At 38.1% G+C, this 15,187-nt stretch overlaps 1 protein-coding gene across 8 annotated transcripts in view; it reads left to right on the plus strand.

Moving 5' to 3' along the window:
- Window positions 1-15,187, plus strand: part of LOC129755639 (kazrin) — a 322,166-nt gene that overhangs the window by 223,857 nt on the left and 83,122 nt on the right. For 7 of the 8 annotated variants that reach the window (XM_055752232.1, XM_055752237.1, XM_055752236.1 and 4 more), the window contains one exon: window positions 10,871-10,985. The exons of the other annotated variant lie outside the window; for it this stretch is intronic. In XM_055752232.1, coding sequence (XP_055608207.1) covers window positions 10,871-10,985 — 115 coding nt within the window. The remainder of the gene's footprint in view (window positions 1-10,870; window positions 10,986-15,187) is intronic. 8 annotated transcript variants of the gene reach the window in all.

Here is a 15,187-nt window from a genome sequence, read left to right on the forward strand (position 1 = left end):
GTTGAAAAAAATACACGATTAAACGATTTCTCACATTGTTACAGTTTGAACCAACAGCTGAACATTCGTTGAGAGTTTTGTTCAGAAACTCACAGAATTTTATTTGTTGACAATCCTTTACAATCAATAATGGATAGCGGAGAAATTTCTTTTTTTGAAACTATAATTCCAAATTTTCGTAAGGACTGAATTAAAGATTTCAAAGGAAGATGTTAAGAGGCTTTCGATAACGCATTTTACATCACTTCTAAATGAAAAAAAAAAAACAATCAGGTTCCCTAGCTGTATACGGAAAAGGAGACTTTCCAAGCAACGAAGCTGAGTGACTTTCATCGACTTGTCCTTTTCGATCTTCATTCAGAAAATGACGGACTTCACTCATCTCAAACTCCTTTGCAAGACACGCTTCCACACTCCGAACAAGTTTTTCAGATGGACTGATCACTAGTACGTCATCAATGAAATAACAAGGATCACCAAATCCCCAGCAAAGATTTTGTAGCTACATATATTCTTATGCTGTTTTGATACACGTTCTACATACATTATAGAATGATCGTATGAAAGTTGAAAAAACAGCATTTATCTACCAAAGTCGAGGCAATATGCATACATAAATTTAATTCCTTTCTAAAGCGATGAAAACTACACCAATTGGGCGTTATCCGACACCTTATTCGTACCTATTTATCAGAAGAATGCAAGAGAGCGTAAGATTTTACTTTCATAGCCTTCAAATCGTTGCCAGCGACGATATTTTTCAGTTCTCTCATAGGTCAATATTACTCAATTCTCATATGATTTTTAGCTATATGGATGCCCAGCTGGTCGCGCAGAGAATTTGATAATGATTTTCTCACTTGAAGCCCGCGCAAGAGCAAAATCATTTAAAAATTTAAAAATATGGCGGACTATCTATCATATACGATTTAACCTGACTTCATACGACATTTTATACGATCTTTTCACCATGCAGTTGGAATTGCGATTCGCAACACCATTGCATTGTTAACGACTTGAGATATCAATTCTGATACGATTTCATGTTTGCTGGGTCCACTCCAGTAGGGGAAAGGTTTCCTAAATGGGCCTATCGGGTTAAATGACCCTACGGCTGTTTGATGAAATGGCTGACTAGACAGCTTATCTGACCAATGCATTTTGAGGGTGATACGCTTAGAACATAAGGCAAGAAAGAATTTTATGAATTTAAAAACTCAAAAAAATCTAAAAAATCATACAAGGTTTTGATACATTTTGATGTAATATTTCGACTTTTAAAAATTATACGTAAAGAAGCTTAAAACACAAACTAGGATGGTTTTTGTTTCTTACTCAAATGAACTTAAGAAATTAAACATATTTCAGCTTTTGTGGAGGTTTAATAATGATTAAATAGTGGAATAATAGAGTGTTTTTGTATGCCCCCATCATGTTTGTAAAATGCCTCCATCCTAAAATAACAGATTAAATAGAATAAATAAATGATTTTTATCATTGAACCTTCAAATCTAAGCTATGAATAATATCTTAAGAGAGAATTGAAGATCTTAAAACAGATTTGATAATTTTTTTCTTGTGGATGAACTGCCTCCATAGTATGGCAACCCTAACTTTTGTTTTATTCCATAAAATTATAATATACATAGATTTTTATAAAACTTCCGCTTTGTCGCACGGAAATTATTACTTTCTAGCAATTTCAATGAAATTATATGGAAATATTGCCCAAAACCAGAAATTTTGTTCAAAACATAAATTGGCGCATTTAGCCCGCACGGTTTGAGGTTCGGCATTTTAGACAACACTTATAATAAAATCGTTTTCTTGGAAACAGAAGAAAATTCTAACATAAAAATTACTCCAATGTATAGAAAACAGATGCCTGCACACGTGTATATAGTTTTTGAACACATATTCGATGTGATATTTAATTAAATCAGTGTTCTGCTTAATAGGCGCATATAGCCCGCTCCTCCCCTATCTCGTGTATACAAATCGAAGTCATTTGCACTTCGGGTAAAACCATTTTTTTTTTCACGAATTGATTGAAACGTTCATTTCACTTCCGTGTTGCTCGTTTCAGTCAATCGAGCGAGCGATTTAAACGGCAGGTGAGATATTTCTTCTTCATTAAGCTTTCTAGCTGACACATTTCTTCTGACAAATCACCATTTAGGAAGGGCTTTACGTCCATTTGATGGACGACCATTCATGCACTATTTGCTCTGGTTGGCTATCTTCATTTGGCTTCACTTTGAAAAGCCACTTGCACGATATGACGTTTCGTTCTTCCGGCAATTTCGACAAGGTCCACGTTCCATATCACTCCAAAGAATCCATCGCGTACTTCTTCGCCTGCTTCCACAAGGCCCAATTGTTACGCCTATGCATCTCGTACAGTGACTCTGGGAGGTCCTCCACATTCAACTGTGCATTTAAGGCAAAACAAGCATCCACTTTGTAGCCCAGCCGCTACACAGTGGATTCCTTTTCCGTATTTTTTTTTTTCGATTATAATAGTAAACAGTTCATCTTTTTCATATTCATTGGTATAATCTTCTTGGACATTGTTTTATCCTTCTTTAGCACTGTTGTCTTTTTCTTCCTCTTTATCCTCTTATTTTATGTTTTCTTCCTCTTTATCACAAATTAAGCTAAGCTAACTGTTTTCTTCCTCTTTATCACAGTTTTCCACGAGGTAATTCAATTTGAGCTACGTGAATATCTCATTATTGAATGATTGAGGGTAAAATAGAATCGTGCAAGAGGATCTTCAAATTGATTCAGAAGCTCATTTCTTATTTCGTATGTAGCGATCATAAATTCTTTGTTATATTTGATCTAAGTGCTTGAGATTTTTAGATGAGTTAAGACATATGATATGACTTTGTTTATTAGTTTAAAAATTCTCATTAAACAAACTATACATAAAAGAGTAAATAATGCTGAATTTGAAATTGTCATTTACATTTAAATGTTATGTTTATAAGCTTTTCATCATGAAATTAAAAGTCTTGTTATAATATTTTGATTTGATTTTTGTGTTATATTCTTTCCATTTTTTAAATATCCTAAAATATAAAATAAAATCCTAACCTTCCGTTCCCCGAAACTTCAAAGCGACATCAACATTTTTTGTACATTACGGTTGAAATTTTCTAGTGAAATAACGATAATAGAAATTTATTTTTATTATTTAAATCGGATTTTGATCGAAATATAACTTCTTGATACCATTTCTTAATTAATTACCTCGATTTTTTTGTTTCAGAGTGGGATTTTTTGATGAAAATCATTGTAAGCATTGTTTGATTCTGATATCGGCTTATAATATGAGTAATCTATGCTTAGGCAAATACAAATAAAGCTCTTTTTAAAACGTTCCAAAATTAGAATTCGATCAAGAATTTTTTTTTATTTGTGGGAGTAAAGTGAATTTCATTAAGTTTTGAAAGTGGTTCTGCTTCGATCTGAGCTTATTTCTGATTCCTTCAAATCGTTTTCATGAATCATTCTTTTCTGTTTTGATATTCTGAAATACAAACATATCTTTTAATTTGAAATCGTTAGGTCAATTTCGTTATCTTGAATTAAGTACAAAAAAAAAGGTATTTTCTATAGGAAACTAGCTGACCCGGTGTGCTTTGCTACACAGTCCAAAAATTATTGAAACTTGTGGTAGTTTTTTTTCTTCTCATTTTTTCACAAAATTTAAATTCAATTTCAAAATCATCATGCAATTTTTTTATGTTTTGAAATCTTAATTGATCTTTTTAATGACTCTGGATTTCTTTGCCTCAAAAGTTATGCCAAAATATTTTATTATACATGGAATCTTCGCTGCCCCTTTTAAATGTGGAGAAGATCTCAAACTATCGTAGAAACTATTTTTGTAACAAAGTAACGTCACGGAACACTTATTTTACCTATTCGTTCTCGAATTATTATTCAAATTGTGAGAGTTACCCCCTCCTCATTCCTACATCCTTATTGGAAGGAAAGGGGGACTCAGAACATCAGAAAAACACTTTTGTATACAAATACGACCCCTTTGTCATATATGGCTCCATTCTCGATAAGTTCTCGAGTTATTCAAAAACTGGGTGACCTTCTTGTAGGAAATATTGGAAATATAGGAAATATAGGAAATAATAATATCGAGCTGATTATACAATTAACGGAATTATACAAATACAAATAAGAAAAATGATGACATTGTTACGTTAAACAAAAATTGATGGGCAATATTCAAGAATGAAAGAAGTATAAAATTTGATTATTTGATTGATGCGGTATTAGATTAGTGTGCTTAAATTCATCCCTCATTGTCGGATACGAACGGTAAATTATAATACTTGAATGTAACATCAGTAACGCTACAAGAACAAGAGAATGAGAGCGAGAAAAATCGGGTGAAAAATAAGGTGAAGCGACCGTTACAACTTAATTAGTTGAGAGCGAGCAGCTTCTCACTGAAAGCTCGTAGTTCTAAGAGAGGAAATGAATCGTGCCTTGGCGGCTATTCGTCAGTTGATAAAGTGTTGTTGAGAAAGGAAGATCGCATTAATTCGTGGGTGTTGTGTTAGTGGAGAAAATTAGTGATGGCGTCTCGAAAAAATAATTTCGGTTTTGTGGAGCAGGATAATATCACCGATCACGACACTTCTCCCCACTTTATATCTCCCCTCTGGCAAGAGAAGGTGGTCTCAAACCATCGAAGAAACATTGCCCGTACACAAATATGCTCCCATGCAAATTTGGATCTATTTTCTCGATTAGTTATCGAAATACTTGAAAAATGTATGAGTGACCATCTTCCCATTTTTCTATCGTTCCCCTGAATAGAGGGAGGGGTGCTAAACCACCGGAAAACATTTCTTGGAATCGCATACCCTCTGATGCCAAATTTGGTTTCAATTGCATTATTAGTTGTCTAGTTATGCAATAAACTTAGTATCGGAGCCTCTTTTCCTACCTAGCTCCTACTTGGAAGGAGGGGATCAAAATCAAACATTCCGTGTATTCAAAAACACTCCCATGCCCACTACTTTTCCTTTTTCTCGATTGTTTGATTGTTCCTATGTCAGATTTGGTTCCATTTGTTAAATAAGTTCTTGGGTTATGCAAAACTGAGCTGAGCTCCCGAATCCCCTTTTTGTATCCCCAATCTGATGAGAAAGAAGTCTCAAATAAGCATATAACCATTTAACGCATCCACCAAAGTTGTTTCCATTTGCTCTCGAGTTATGCTCGAGTTAAGTAATTAGTTCTCGAGCTATGCGAAAACTTGTAAAGGAGCCCCCCTCTCTCCTTCCTTTTACCCAACTGTAAGGAGGCAGTAGTACCAAATATTCACAGAAACATTCCTTGTGTTCGAATACTCTGCCTAGCCATATTTCGTTCCATTTGCTTAGTAAGTTCCCAAGTGTTGTATGTAAATCAGTAAAAACTGAAAAAGAAGATACAGTTGCGTTCAAAAAAGAATGAAATCGCGTGAAGCTGCGCTCCCACTTCCAACTTTGACAAGCTGCCATTTCTCTCTCGGTTGATATTTTCTCATGAAAATTTCACACAATCTAGTTCAACTATCCAACTAACACTCCACAAAATTTGAAGTCATTACAATGACGGAAAACAAAGATACAGCTTTTCCTGTAAAAAAGGGAAATTTGGAGTTGCTTCACTAAATTTGCTGTATCTTTGACTATTTCCATTGAAAAATCTTGAAATCTGGTCCAAAGACGTAAAAATGTTTGATCTAATACCAGGCCAAGTTTCGTCGAAATCGATGAACGTGATCAAAAATGGTGCCGGGTTGAAAATGAGGTTCATTATCGCACAGAAGACGATTTCATTCTTTTTTGAACGGATGTTTATATGGGAAACAACGTAATCCATGTATTCTTGGTATTTTCTTTCACAAAACCAAAATTTATCACAAAGAATGTTGTAATTTGATAGGAACTTTATTCTGGCTTTGTTTAGAAACAGAAATTGTTCCAACAGAACTGGTATTGAAACACAAGAGCAAATAGAATATTTGCTTTAATTGTGGGTCAAATTTGTTTATCGGTATATCTGATTAGCAGGTCATTTCTGCAACTCTGTTCTTCTTATTTTGAACTCGGTTGAACATTTTTTTGAATTAACAACATTCTTTGTGATAAATTTTGGTTTTGTGAAAGAAAATACCAAGAATACATGGATTACGTTGTTTCCATATAAACATCCGTCCAAAAAAGAATGAAATCTTCTTCTGAGCGATTTCATTCTTTTTTCAACCCGGCATCATTTTTGATCACGTTCATCGATTTTGACGAAACTTGGCCTGGTATTAGATTAAACATTTTTACATCATTGGACCAGATTTCAAGATTTTTCAATGGAAATTGTCAAAGATACAGCAAATTTAGTGAAGCAACTCCAAATTTCCCATTTTTACGGGAAAAGCTGTATCTTTGTTTTCCGTCATTGTAATGACTTCAAATTTTGTGGAGTGTTAGTTGGATAGTTGAACTAGATTGTTTGAAATTTTCATGAAAAAATATCAACCGAGAGAGAAATGGCAGCTTGTCAAATTTGGAAATGGGTGCGCAGCTTCACACGATTTCATTCTTTTTTGAACGCAACTGTATGATAAAACCAATTTTGTAATACTTTCCATCACCTTCGAAAATTCTTTAAATTAGGGTAACAATGTTCAAAAGAAATATAGACTGCCAGTTTCTTATCGTTTCATATGTTATCACTTATTGATTTTCTTTGTGAGTGTCTCGCTAATTCTTTTCGTTTCGGTACCATAATCGGAAAAAGAATTAAAAAAAAAATCTTTGATTTTTTTTTTTGCTTTACCAAAGAGACTGTGATCGTCTAGTGCAGGGGTTTTCAGATCGTGCTCCGCGAAGCTTTTGAAAGTGTTCCGCGACGTACGCAACGAAAATCATAAACCAGCTTTGAAAAACTCTGATATTTTTTAATAGTTTTATTTTTATCGAAACATGAGGGAAAAAAATCACAGGGCATTAGAACGAAACTTTGTTTACTTTGTTTTTTACTGGCGCCTAAATCCCTGGATGTTGGCAAAGAATGGTAGATTGTCAAAATGCACTGCTTTGATCGAACAACGTTGTGTTACAGGACTGAGCGTGGAAAACATTCAATAAAAAAGCTATTAAAGCGCCGTACTTTTCGAGCTACCGATTACAAAAGCTGGAGAAGCGCATACTATTGCTGAAAACTTAATCAAACCTTGTATTCAAGGAGTCGTCCGTATCATGGTTGATAATAAAACAGTGGAATTAGTAAATTCGATTCCCATGTCTGACAATACGGTTTCTCGGCGAATTTGTGACATGGCTGAAGATGTTGAAAGCGATTGAGAACTTCAAAATTCGACATGCAGCTTGACGAATTCACAGATGTAGCAGGACTAGCAATTCTGATGTTATTTGTTCGCTATCAAGGTTCTGAATGGTTCGAAGAAGATTTGTTCCTTTGCAAATCGTTGCCAACTTCCACGACAGGGGCTAAAATTTTCAAGTTAATTGTTGATTATGTTACTGACAACAATATTCCATGGGGAAATTGTATTGATGTATGTACGGACGGTGCGAAAACTATAGTTGGAAATACTGCCCGTTCCGTTCCGTTCATCGACATATGAAGAAACTATCATCATCTTTAAGGATGTCTTGGACGATAACGAAAAAATAATCAACTTTAATAATACTCAACCGAAAAATTCAGAGTTATTCAAGGCGTTGTGCGAAGAGATGAGTAGCCAACATTCCACGCTTCTACCTACTTCATACCGAAGATAGCTGGTTATCTCGTAGAAAAACGTTGTCTCGCCTGTTTGAATTAAGATCGGAAGTCAAAGCGTTTTTGAGCTATAATTGGTTTGTTTGTTTGTTTTTTGTTCCAGTAGAGTAGGAATACAACATTCTTTTCAACTACTACTTCCGATATACACAACTTTTCATTCACGTTCACTTATTTTAATTTTAATTTTAATCCTATTCTATAGCTATAATTAGAGGTAAGATTGAATGATGATCAGTGGCTCGTCAGGTTGGCTTATTCGACTGAAATTTTCAATAAAAATGAATGACTTCAGTCTTTCAATGCAAGGTAACAGAATAACAAATCGTGACTATCAAGAGAAAAATCAAATTTTGGGAAGAATCGCTCAAAAAGCGTAACCTTCACAGCTTTCCGAATTTAAGAAGCATTCAATCAGGAATAACCTCGATGTTATCATCCGAAAATTTTCAAGAATTATTTGTATTCCTTGGTATAAACTTGAACTCGTGGCCCTGCCCACGTGTCTAATGAAGTCATTTACAATTACAATTACAATGTTTGCCACAGGATTTGTTAAACAGCTTTCATAAAAATTCCCCGAAGACTACCATAAAATTATAAAAAGATCGAAGACTTTAAATGCGTGGAACAGCCTTTTTTTATGTTAAAGAAACCAGAATCATTAACATCGCAAGAATATGAATGCTTGATGGATATGACATCGGATTCAAAGCTTCAGGAAAGATTCGTATCCAAAACGTCGTTGGAAAAGTATTGGTGTCAACTGAAAAATGAATTTTAAATTTTATCCGATAAAGCAAAACCTATTCATCTGCCGTTTTTACAACTTATCTATGTGAGTCTGGATTTTCCACATATCTCACAACGAAGACAAAATACCGATCCCGACTAAACGCGGAACCAGACGTCAGGCTACAACTGACACAAATTTAACCAAACTTGTTACTATTTGAAAAATCGAAGAAAGCGTATTTGTTCTATTGAAATCATTAATTTTTGATAACAAATATTTTGATAATAAAAACAAAGCTATTCAAAGAGTAGCCATTTATTACTGATTTTTTTAACGATACGTTAAATACTATCAAGTTTTCAAAACACGGGTTTTTTATTCTTTCAAAAATGTAGGTGCTCTGCCAAAATTTTTGGTTTTAAAAAGTGCTCCGCCGATCAAATGATCTGAAAACCCCTGGTCTAGTGGTTAGGACCCAACGGGTTTTAATCGAATTAAAGGTAATAAATCAATATTTTTAACTAAACATTTTATTACCTATATATTTAACTAAATTTTCTGAGTGGACATTCTCTGAATTCGTATGGGCTAAGATGGGAAATTTGTAAGATATGTTTCATTTATAGAGTAATCGCAATGGATGATTTTGCATAGTTAAAATGCCGACATATGCATTCGAAATTACAAATTGCCCATGCCCAGTCTTACTTCTTAAACAATTAAACCCAGTTTCAACGCGCTGTCCTTTGATTGTTTTTTCGCTTTGCTCCGACCGAACCAAGTCGAATGATAATTAATTCAATTAAAGCCGTTTGCATTCCCGACACTGTGACCGCACTTCAATTTATTTCAAACCAATTAATTCCGGCACGATTTATTGGTCACCTGCACCATGTATGTACGTATGAATATAATAATCGAGCAAACAAACCACATACTGTAGCAATGCAGGTGACCCGAGCGAAAGTAGTTTTGCACGGCGCAGATGTTTAACCTTTGCTGTTTAAAATGTTTGGTTGGGAAAAAAACGGAAAGCAAAAACCTAATTCGATTCATTTTGACGTCACCGGGATACGCCCCGAAGCCCTCTGATGCTGCCACATTTGATTAAATTGAAAAATTAACCAGTTCATTTGAATTGGAAATGGTAGCGAGCAAGCAAACACAGTTAGACATCAGTGGGTTTGGTTTGTCGAAGTCATGTTTGGGGATGAGAAGTTCGCCAAATTTAGCCAACTACCGAAATCTGTACCGCAACTTGCGGTTTTGTTTTTCGAAATCTGTCATCAAGTGGCAAGAAAGCTTCGAATCTGAATCTCATTAGCATATACAACGAACACAACATTGCACTTGTCCTCGTCGATGGGGAACATGGAAGCTGTCGAACTGTTTTGGGAAATTCTCTTCACTTGTATGGCGACCGTATGAAAATCCTTATGCAAATATCACGAACGGATTCAATAAACTACTTGATTTAAATGTTTTGTTAAGCTTCGACCATGTGAAAAATATCTTTAGATATTGCTTCAAGGAAAATAAAAAAAAAATTTGCTCCTTATTCCTCCTCGATTTTTTTCTACATTTGATTTTGCTAGTTAAAATAATGCATTCAATTAGAGCAGTCTCCCGTTTAACTTCCCCTACTATTTTGGTTCTCAAAAAATGTTCGTTGTTTTCGTACGACCAATTTGCCTTAATCTACTCGCTTCTCAATTTAATGATCCAATCTTTCTGTCCCGCTCGCTCACTCGCCTCATGTTATCACCGCTCGCTCACTCGTTCGCTGGTTTTCTTCTCCATTCCTTAATGATATGATAAGATCGCTTCCTTGCCAATTTAATCACTTGAATTTTCCAATTCAATTCCTACATTTATCATTTAAGAATATTCTTTTCTCCTTTTTCAATAAATATAGTTTTGATTGATGTACGTTTTTCCATGTCTGCTTTTTCTCTCTCATTTCAAATTCGTCAAACTTAACAAATACAAACCACTCACACCTCCTCCGCCGATCTCCTCGCCCAATCAACAACAAAAAAAAACCTGAATTGAAATAAAAAAAAATAAAATGGCAACCCGCTGCCGACGCGTGCGATCACAACTACTCTCGTACAACGCATACTGAAACAAACGCACACAACGATCGAAAACCACTGCTGCCAAACATTGTCTTGCGGAAAACAAAAACAAATGGAACGGACCTACCAAAACATGATCATCCCTATCAACAAAACCACAACCATCATCAATGAACACTACACAAACACAACTGAAAAAAAAACTGAACCATTAAAACAACGCAAACAACAGAGCTACACTGGGCCAGGGGATTCGAACCGGCGGCGGCGGGGTGGTACCAATTGCTAGCGGAATCGGGATGATGCCCATGAGCAGCGGAGATCGGCGCAATACCGGCAGCCTGCGGGTGAGTACCTCCTTTTTCACTGTTTTTTCACATATTTCATAGACTTTTAGTTTGAATTTTGATTTATTCCATTGTTACTGTGATGCTCTGTCGTTGTATGCTTAATTGTTTTTGTAACTCTGAGGATGATCTTCCTGTTCTTTGATTTATTTTACCAGTAGGTATAGATATTCCTAAAAAGGGTTCAACACCCTAAAAACACTTAAAAACGTTGAAATGGAAACATTGCAACAGGTAAATGTGGTTTTCTTGGAATTTCCTATGCATTTTGAACTGTTATTTTAAATGTGGAAAAAAATTACCTTATTTTTGGAAAACATCATTGCCGAATACCCAACCTTGTACACATTGTATTTTGTTATTTTATAACTTGATTCAAATTACATTAGCTATCCAATAAAATACAAAAAAAAATCACAGCGAAGTAAAGTCAATTACAAGTATTTAATCCCTAATATATCAAACCCTTATTGATACTTTAACTACGAAAATCCTGTCAAATGGACTTCAACGTGAATATGGATTGCGGATTGTACCCTATTTTTTTAAATTTTCGTAGTGTTCCGTTTCACGACATAACTTGACGAACAGAATTCCTAAAACTCACTCGGTCCATGGCAACCGTTCTCCAATTTCTCGGACATCCCACATTCGCCAGATCACGCTCCACTTGGTCAAATCACCTCGCTTGTTGCGCCCCTGCTTGTCTTGTTTCTACCGGATTCGTAGCGAACACCTGTTTTGAAGGACAGTCGTCCGGCATTCTTGAAACAAGTCCTGCCCAGCCCAGCGTATCCGTCTAGGTTTAACCACCTTCTGGATACTGGGTTCGCCGTGGAGTCGCGCGAGCTCTTTGTTCATCCTTCGCCTCCACACTCCGTTCTCCTGTACGCCGCCAAAGATGGTTCTTAACACTCGTCGCTCGAATACTCCGAGTGTACGCAGGTCCTCCTCGAGCAATATCCATGTCTCGTGCCCGTAGAGAACAACCGATCTAATGAGCGTCATATACAGGTTACACTTCGTGCGAGGGCTAAGTCTTCTCGACCGCAGTTGCTTGTGGAGTCCATAGTAGGCACGACTTCCGCTGATAATTCGCCTCCGGATCTCACGGCTGGTGTCATTGTCTGCGGTCACCAGTGAACCGAGATAGACAAAGTCTTCGACTATCTCCAGCTCGTCACCGTCGATCGTTGCCTTGTTATTACTGGACAAGCGGGTTTGGTCGGTCTCGGATCCGCAGGCCAGCATGTACTTCATCTTGGACCTATTAATCATCAACCCTATCCTTCCTGCTTCGCGTTTCAGTTTGCGGTAGATCTCCTCCACCGCCGTAGATGATCTGCCGACTATATCAATGTCATCGGCAAATCAGATAAGTTGACTGGATCTATTGAAAATCGTGCCCCGCATTTCGCCCACCGCTCGTCGAATAACACCTACTAGCGCCACGATGAACATCATGCAGGATAGACCATCACCTTGTCGAAGCCCCTGCGCGATTCGAATGAACTCGACAATTCACCCGAAATCTGTTTGCTTGTGGCGTTAGGCGGCGGAGTAGGTTTCGGGACAACACTTTGTAGGCGGCATTGAGGACAGTGATCGCTCGTTAGTTCTTACAGTCCAATTTGTCGCCCTTCTTGTAGATTACCCCCTCCTTCCACTCCTCCGGTAGCTCTTCTATGTCCCAGATCCGGACTATCAACCGGTGTAGGCAATCGGCAAAATTGTCCGAATTGCTTCCTTAACTACACTCATCGTTGGGAGTGGCTCCTCTACGTCGTTGGCTACGCCGGCGATGTACCTTCCCCCACCGTCTTGATCTCCTCCATGTGCGCCGTTCAGGTGTTCATCGAAGTGCTGCTTCCACCTTTTGATCACCTCACGATTGTCCGTCAGGCTACCTCCGTCCTTATCCCGGCTCATTTCGGCTTGCGGCACGAAGCCTTTGCGGGATGCTTTGAGTTTCTCATAGAACTTTCGTGTTTCTTGGGAACGATGCAGCTGCTCCAGCTCCTCGAGTTCTTCCTCCTCCAGGCGGCGCTTTTTCTTCTAGAAAATTCGGACTCGCTGCCTCTTCCGCTGTCGGTGATTTTCCACATTTCGACGGGTGCCTCTTTGCACTACCGCCGCCCGCGCAGCATTCTCTTCGTCCATCACCCTCCTACACTCCTCGTCGAACCAGTCGTTCCGTCGAGTTCGCTCCACATAACCGATGACGTTCTCCGCAGCACTGTTAATGGCTGTCTTGATGGTATCCCAACAGTCCTCGAGAAAGGCTTCGTCAAGCTCGTCCTCTGTTGGCAGCACTGCTTCGACCGATTGCGCGTAGTCTGCCGCGACCTTAAGTTGCTTCAGTCGTACGATATTCAACCGAGGCGGGCGCCGGTTGCGTGTGTTGTTCACTACGGAGAGTTTTGGGCGCATCTTCACCATCACCAGATAATGGTCCGACTCGATGTTGGCACCCCGACAAGATCTGACGTGGATGATGTCCGAGAAGTGCCGGCTGTCAATCAAAATGTGGTTGATCTGTGATTGCGTTTGGTACGGTGATCTCCAAGTGTACTTGTGTGGGAGGCGGTGCTGGAAAAAGGTACTACGTACGGTCATTCGTTTGGAGGCGGCGAAATCAATAAGTCTGAGGCCGTTTTCGTTGGTCAGCTGGTGCGCACTGAACCTTCCAATTGTCGGTTTGAATTACTCCTCCTGGCCGACCTGAGCATTAAAATCCCCGATGACGATCTTGATATCATGTTTTAGGTAGCGGTCGTATTCACGCTCCAGCTGCGCGTAAAATTCGTCTTTGTCGTCACCGGTACTTCCGAGGTGAGGGCTGTGCACGTTGATGATGCTGATGTTGAAGAACCGGCCATTGATTCTCAACCGGCACATTCGTGAGTTGATCGGCCACCACCCGATCACGCGCTTTTACATCTTTCCCATAACTATAAAAGCTGTTCCAAGTTCGTGTGTATTGCCGCAGCTCTGGTAGATGGCACGACCATCTGGGTACGTTCATGCCGTGGAGCCCTTCCAGCATACCTCCTGCAACGCTACGATGTCGAATTTGCGGCTCTTCAATTCGTTGGAGAGCACAAGGGTACTGCCCACAAAATTTAGAGATCGGCAGTTCCATGTTCCAAGTTCCAATCGCTAGTCCCTTTTCGTCGCGTAGGTCTTCGCCGATTTCCATCCGAAATTTGTTTTTAGTTGTTCGTTGCTTATGTTTTTTGTAGTCACGGGTTCGCACCCACTATGACCACTACCCGAAGGTTGGGTGTATGGGGTCTCGAGTTGCACATTGTCTACCGTTCACTAGCCCCAGAAGAAGTATTATGTATGCTAGTCTTCTAAGCCAGAGGTCATAAGATCGAATCTCGGCCATAGCATACATAGTACCCCAAAAGAAGTACTATGTATGCTATGACCGAGATTCGATCTTATGATCTCTGGCTTAGAAGACTTATGCTCTAAATTAAATCATGGGTGGCCAAACGGTGACCCGCGGGCCAAATTTGGCCCGCGAACGTCAATTTGTGGCCCGCGGAGCTTTGATAAGTTTCAATGTTGAGAAAAAAGAATTTTACTTTCAAAACAGAGCAAGATCATAAAATTTTTGAACTTCTTGTAAAATGAAGATTTAAAAAAAAAAATTCCATTATATTTAAAATTTTCGCTCTTTAGAATTTGAATCAAGTAAACCTGAACTTGGGGGCTTATTCTGCGACTCGAGTGACGTGACTTACGAAATTTCATATCGTTTTGCTGGCTCTAATAGCCTCTCTAGTCTCGGAATTTTCGTTCAAATGAGCTGTTTTTGGTCTCCAGATCTCATCGAAGCATAAATTTCTATTCTGAAGCATTTTCTGGAGTCAGGACGAAGACGTGAAATTTCGTGGTCACGTCACTCGAGTCGCAGAATAAGCCCCTTGGACTTGAAATCCATGCGAACGTAAAAAATTATTGAAGAGCTTGAATTAAAAGTCAAACATCACCAAAATGCCTATATACGCTGAGTTTCGGACTTGATATAGAAATTTGACCACAGATTTCAAGATATTGGAAGGCATCGAGTGCTTTGCTATGCATTTAGAAAACAATTATTCCATTAATTTAAGCTTATTTCCAGGATCATAACAAATGGGATACCACAAAATGTGCTTTGATACCCAGTTTAAGAAAAAAATATCATCAGT

Source organism: Uranotaenia lowii, chromosome 3 (genome assembly GCF_029784155.1).
Source record: "Uranotaenia lowii strain MFRU-FL chromosome 3, ASM2978415v1, whole genome shotgun sequence".
NCBI classification, from domain to species: Eukaryota; Metazoa; Arthropoda; class Insecta; order Diptera; family Culicidae; genus Uranotaenia; species Uranotaenia lowii.